The sequence below is a fragment of the Trichechus manatus genome, unplaced genomic scaffold (assembly GCF_000243295.1).
Source record: "Trichechus manatus latirostris isolate Lorelei unplaced genomic scaffold, TriManLat1.0 scaffold00087, whole genome shotgun sequence".
Taxonomy (NCBI): domain Eukaryota; kingdom Metazoa; phylum Chordata; class Mammalia; order Sirenia; family Trichechidae; genus Trichechus; species Trichechus manatus.
In genome coordinates, this window is record NW_004444023.1 from 5,778,022 (window position 1) to 5,784,495 (window position 6,474).

Consider the following 6,474-nt stretch of genomic DNA (forward strand, 5'->3'; position numbering starts at 1 on the left):
TAAGTAAAAAGACAAGAATGAGTGTGCAGCCAAGTCACAGTGTGCAAGAACGTTGTTGAGGGAAAGAAAAACGCTGCAAGAAAGCAAGCGAAAGTGCTGGGAGGATGCATGTGCAGGAGGGCTCACTAAAGATGAAAGAATGAAGATAGATAAAGATCTGAGAAAGAAGGGTGCAAGGGAGTGAGGGCCTGGCAGAGAGAAAAGGAAGGATTTGACAGAGAAAGTACCTGGGAGGCAGGTGTGCAAGGGGTGTGATCAGAAGTGACAGTGCAAAGAGGACAAGGAGAAGGAGACGCGTAGGTTGTGACTATGAGAGGGAGAGATGACGTAAGAGTAAGAATTTGGGGGTTACAGAATAAGAAGGGGAAAGTGAGTGTATAAATGCCAGAAAATGGCAGTAAGAGTGTGTTAGGACAGGTGCCAACAACAGCACGTGTGCAAGGGCTGAACAAAGAGAAGGGCACCACAGAGAATAAATATGTGTGCACGGAGTCCATGAGCCAGTGAGGGAAAGTGTGCCCCAAGTGTGTCTGCAACAAGGGTCGAGAGATTTCAAGAAGTGGGGTGTGCAAGGGAAGGCTCATGGGACAAGAGTGTAAGCAAGAGCCAGACAGAGCAGAGGACATGAAGCATGTGAAAAGAAACGCACGTGTGCGAGAGAAGAACAGCACTTGTTTGAGAGCTGAGCAGGCCTTGAGAGAGCCGGAGGTGAAGGTGGGCTTGTGCAAGAGAGAGAGAGGGCAAATTTGTGCAAAATTGCAGCCCAGGGAGGGGAGGGGCAAGAGAGAGAGACAAGCAGGCGTGCAAAGGAGCGTGCAAGAGGCTGGGGGCAGCTGTGTGTGCTGGGGAGAGCGGAAGGGGGAGAGCTGAGGGGCCTGGAGAGGGTGGGAAGGGTTGTTAGAGGGGTGGCAGGTGGTGGAATCTGAGAGCACCCCCTTCCCCTGTGGCTTGGGGGACGGCCCCCATCCCATCAGGCTCAGGGTTGACCCTCTATGGCTGTGTCTGTCCCCCCCCAAAAGTCGACCCTTCCCTCCTTCTTAATCTCCCCTCCATAACTCCTTCCATCCCCCTCGACTCCCACTTCACACGCACACACACACACACACGCACACACACGCGCATACACACACACACACACACACACACAGTCATGTGTCAGCTGCCCCCTCCTATGAGGTGCATATGTCCAGCCGGATTGGCCACCTGGTGACCTCTGGCCTTGGGGAACTACGGCAGGGCACAGTTTCAGCAGAATCCCTGGCCCAGGGTGGGAAGGATGACGGTCAGGGGTCAGAGGTCAAAAGGCCAGCAGGCTCAAGGGTGCTGTGGACGGGCTGGTCCACCCAGCCCAGCCATCACCTCTCCAGGAAAAACTTAAGCGCCCGGTCAATGTTCATTCGGTGGCCCACCCTGGTCACACCCAGATCGACGTAGTCCTCCTTGGTCAAGGCGGGCAGGTGGGAACCGTCAATCTCGTGGTCCAGGAACCGGGCTCGGTGCTCGGCCAAGCCCAACCACTCCAGCCAATCGGCCACGTCAAACTTGGTCCAGAACCCCAGAGGTTTAGCGCCAAACGGCTTGTCCGGGGGCAGCGAAAGCAGGCGGGTCGGTGAGAGAGAGCGGGAGGCTCCTGACAAGGCCCCTCCAAGGCCCCCAGACATCCCCGGGTGGGGCGGCACGAAGACAGGAGCGAAGGGGTCAGCTGAGCCTCCTGCCCCTCCGGTGGGGGAGCCGCGGATGTCAAAGAGGCCCGGGTAGAGGGGTCCGGAGGGCAGGATGGGCAGGGACGAGGGTCGTGGAGCAGGGCTGACCTTGTGCTCCGAGGCAGGCAGCAGTGAGGGGCTGGGGGCCCGGCGGAGCAGAGGGGGCCGCATCTCGAACTCTACGCCCTGGAGGTGGCGGGTGGACGTGGAGGAGGAGGAAGCTGAGGGTGAGGTGGCCCCCGGGGCCGCAGCTGCTGAAGGGGAAACCCCTGTTCCTGTGGGGAGTGATGGCAGGGGTGGCTTGGGCCAGTTCTGAAACAGGCTGCTGACTGGCTTGGAGAGAAGCGAGGACTGGGAGTCATCCGAGAGTCTGGAATGTGACAAGCAGGGAGGGGTGGAGGGGAGAGGGGATTTGGGGGGCAAGGGTGGGGGCAAGAAAGAGGCAGAGGTCAAGATATAGGGGGAGAGGAAAAGAGACATCGGGGCAGGGTTAGAGAGACGGAGAAAGGAGAAGAGAAGAGATGAAGGGAGCGAGGGGGTAAGATGGATATCAGAACAGAAGTGAAGGGGGAGAAAGATGAGAGACCAGGGAGAGGATGACAGTCAAGAGAGATGAAAGAAAAAGAGACATTAAGTGATAATAATAATAATAGCCACCACTTCCTGATGCTCACGTGTGCCAGGCATTGTTCTAAGTGCTTTACGTATCAAATCTCAATTTAACCCCCCACCACAGCCCTGGTGCAGGTTACTATGATTATCAGCACAGAGAGGTTTAAATAACTTGCCTAAGGACACACAGCCAGGAAGTGGCAGAGCCCGGTTACATGGCACCAAAGTCTGAGCTCTTAACCACTACTCTATTCTGCCTTTTGGGTTATGGCCAGTCACAGCAGAGCAGAAGACGGGGAAACAGTGAGAGAGGAACAAAAAGAAGGTGAGCGTCCAGGGAAGAGAGATGGAAGGGGACAAGGGACAGAGAGAGAGAGAGAGATGAAGAGAGGGAGATGAAAGAGAGAAGAAACAAGGGGAGAAAAAGGTTCCCCTCATCCCTTTAGCTCCTTCAAGCAAGGTCCCACCTCAGGGCCTTTGCACTGGCTGTTCTCGCTGCCTTGATCACTCTTCCCCCAGGTAGCTCCTTTCCCTCCTCCAGTTTCTGCTCAACTTGCCCATTACTAGAGAGCTCTTCTCTAACCATCCCATTATTATATATTCTTTCTAAAATGGACGCATTAATTTTGTTTATTGTCTGCCCCCCATTCACCACCACCCCCAACTAGAATATGAGCTCTATGAGGAAAGGGCTTTGCCTGTCTTGTCCACTCCTGTGGGGTCCCCATCACCCAGAAAGTCACCTCACACATACCAGGTGATAAATCAGTAACTGATCCATCTATTGACCAAATTAAGCATCCTCTTCTCTACCCAGAATACTTAAGAATAATCAATGAGTTGCATTAAGGTCTCAGAGGCCTGATAAAACCATGTTCTAATATCAACCATAAAGATATTAGACCCTAAAATAGAATTAGAATGAGTTCTGTAGAGGCAAGGATATTTAAAAACCTCTCCCCACCCTCTCTGTGTGTCTGAGTCAGGAATGGGACTCCACTTTCCCTAAGACTAGGGGATCTTGCATGGCTTGGAACTTTATTTTTGGCAGTCCCAGCTAGCTGCACTGAGAAACAGCAGCAGCATCCCTCATTTTCCCTGGGCTTTTGTAAGAGGCCCCACTCCTCCTACATCTCATGTTCTAACAATGGCCCATCTGTACTCCTCCTGACAAGCCCATTAGGCAGGTACCGTGCTGTCTCCTTTCTGCAGAGGGTTCCTGACCTAAGGTCACTCAAGTAGAAAGTACAGAACTGAGACTGGAACCCAAGCAGCTGGGTTCCAGAACCCACACCTACTGTGCCCTAAAGCATCATGTCTTTAACCAGACTGGGTTCAATGGACTGGCAGATTTCAGGGACTGTCAGGCACAACTGACAAACCTACCAAGGAAACAGCCATCAGCAAGTTTCGCACCAGTCTCCTTGGTTAATAACTTTTTTTCCATCATGAGATGTAGGTTGTCATGGTAATGGGAGGTGGCCACAAAAGCAACTGAGATAAAGGGAAGTTTAAAGTATTTGTGAAGGCATGCTCCTTTGAGGGAAACTTGCCACGAGCCAACCTGGTTTGTTTCCTTTCTGCCACCCAGAGACCCCTTACATCTGTCCCTCTGGCCTCCATTGCCAGGCAGCTGCCAGCACCTGCTCACCTCTGCCGCTGCAGGGAGGAAGTCCTTTCAGGGACATAGCTGGCTCCGCCGTGGTGGCTGTCCCCGCTTCCCCCGCTGCCTCCCCGGGCCCAGGGCAGAGCGCCACTGGCTGCTGCGGAGCCCCCGAACTGCTGGAGCTTGGAGCTGAGTTCACTGATGATGCTGGCTTTGACTGTCGCCAAGGCTGAGGCTTGAGGCGGGGCCAGGGGCCCGGGCAGGGGTGGTGGTGGTGGGCCTGGACCCTCCTCCCAGGGTAGCAGCTTCCGAGGCAGGGAGGAGGCTGTCGGCAAGGGCATGGGCGGGCCTTCTGGCTCTACAGCCACTGGACCCCCGGCCACACTTGCCGCCGAGGGTCCCGCGCAGCCACTCAGGGCCAGCAGTCCATCGGTTCCAGCCCCTGTCACCGAGACTGTGGGGCTGGTGGGCGTGACGGAGTCCCGGAGTCCACTACTGGGGCCCGGCCGCAGGCCTCCGCTGCCCCCCAGCGCTCGTCCCCTGAGCTTAGAGGGGGTCATAAGCTGCGGGGGGAACGGCGGGCCAGCAGTACCGCTCCCCCCAAAGGCCTGCCCATCTAGGTAGGCCACATAGGTGTCCAGAAGCTCCGGCCCGCTGGCCCCACCGGCCCCACCACTCACACCACCCCCTCCGCTGCCACCACCTTCAGCAGACAGGCTGCTCAGCGTGGAGGCACTGCTGATGGTCTCCAGGGGGTGGTCACTGCTGCTCCGACTATCCACCTCCTCGATGCCAGAATCCGTGCCAGGTGGGGGGTCTGGGCCGGACTGGGGTGCTGCGGGGGCCGGGGCAGCAGCGGCTGGAGGGCCTGGCGGAGGGGGTTCCCCGGGAGTCGTGGGCGCCCCCTGGGTCAGCGTGGCCACCTCACTGTCATAGGAGGTCAAGCTGGATGCGGTGGAGTCCAGGGTGGGAGGGGCAGCGGCGGCCGGGGGTGGCACGGCCGGCAAAGGGGTAGCGGGGCTGGGCGGGTCGGGCAGCGGGTGAGGAGGCCCCGGCGTGAGGGGAGACTCCGGCTTTTCGAAGCTGTTGGAGAACTCGAGGGGCGGGGGCAGCGGCTCCACAAAGAGGAATTCGCCATCCTCCACATCCACCGAGGGCGCGGGCGGCGGCAGTACCAGCAGGGGGAGCCCGTTCTCTTCGCTGCCCCGCGGGGAAGTGGGCGAGGGCGGCACCGAGTGGCGTGGGCTGGGCGGCGGGACCCCGGGCCCGTCCTCCGCTGGGGGCCCCCTTCCGCCGGCCCCGCTGGCCCGTGGCTGGCAGTTTTCAAGGAACCGTACGTGCAGGGGCAGCCGCTCCGGCTCCTCGGGGGCGCTGGACCTCCAGGCCTTACTCACCCCGGGATGGGGGGCCGGGGGCTCAGGCCCCAGCTGCAGCAGCAGCGGTCCGACGCCGGGGGCCGTAGGGGGCAGCCGGTGCAGCAGAGAGCGGCGCGCGGCCGGCGGACTGGCCGGGAGCACCTTCTCCTGGCTGCCCAGCCCTGCCCGGTACCCCAGCTCCCGGCGGGCAGAGTCCGGGGGGGGCGCCCCCCAGAGGCGCAGCACCGGCTCGTGGTGGGCGTGGGGTGAGTGGTGGTGCGGGGTGGGCGGCGGGGCCTCGTAGCGGGGCGATGGGGGCCTGGGAGGGGGCTGGGGGGTCCCGCCGCCCTCCGAGGACTCCTTCAACGCACGCTCCCGGGCGGCCAGGGCCAGCCCGAGAGGGGACGCGGGGTCCAGGGCCTTGCCGGTCAGCGGGTGGACCAGCGGCCTGGGGGGCAGGAAGCTGGTGAAGGCGCTGCTGCTCCCGCTGCCCCCGTAGGCGCGGCTGCCCGCTCCGTAGCCCCCGTAGCCGCCGCCACCCCCGGAGCTCCCGGACTCCAGCCGCAGGTAGGGCTCGGCGGAGAACATGCCTTCGTCGATGGACTTGGAGTGGCGCAGCCGGGGGCCCGGCGGGACCCCCGCACCCAGCCCGGCGTCGCCATCCTCGTCCCCCGCGTCGGTGGAGAGAAAGAGCGTGGACCTCCGGCGCGCTTCGTTCTGCCAGCCCCCTTCCCTCCGGGCCGCGCCCACCAGGGCGGCTCCGAACTGGCTGGTGAAATCGAGGGTGGCTGGGCCGCTGGGGGAGGCGGGAGTGGGCACGGGCGAGGGAGACGGCGGCACCGGCGATATGGTCGGCGCGGGGCTGGGCGCCGAGGACCCGCCGCCTCCCGCGCCCTCTGCCTGGGTGGGCGGCTCCGCCTCAGTGCTGCTGCCCTGGCTGCTGCGGCCGCTGCTACTGGTGGACGGCGCCTTGATGATGATGGTGGGGATGGGGATGGAATTCTTCTCGGAGGAGGCGGCCGCGGCCGGCGGCGGCTGCGGGGAGGCCGGCGACGTGGGCGACTGGGTGGGCGGGAGGCCGCCGGCGCCCTTCTGGGGCTCGCCCTCGACCTTGGTCTGCTTGACCAGGGGGCCCTTGCGGCCGCGGCCCGAGCGCGCGGGCACGTACATGGCCGCGCTGGCTGCCCGCGGGGGCAGC

General features: G+C 61.3%; 1 protein-coding gene across 1 annotated transcript in view; it reads right to left on the reverse strand.

Moving 5' to 3' along the window:
- Nucleotides 1–1,355: 1,355 nt before the first annotated feature.
- Nucleotides 1,356–6,474, reverse strand: part of SHANK1 (SH3 and multiple ankyrin repeat domains 1) — a 62,717-nt gene continuing 57,598 nt past the window's right edge. Inside the window, exons 23-24 of the mRNA XM_004381848.1 lie at nt 3,967–6,473; nt 1,356–2,073 (exon numbers count right to left, since the gene is read on the reverse strand). Of these exons, the coding sequence (XP_004381905.1) occupies nt 1,356–2,073; nt 3,967–6,473 (3,225 nt within the window). The remainder of the gene's footprint in view (nt 2,074–3,966; nt 6,474) is intronic.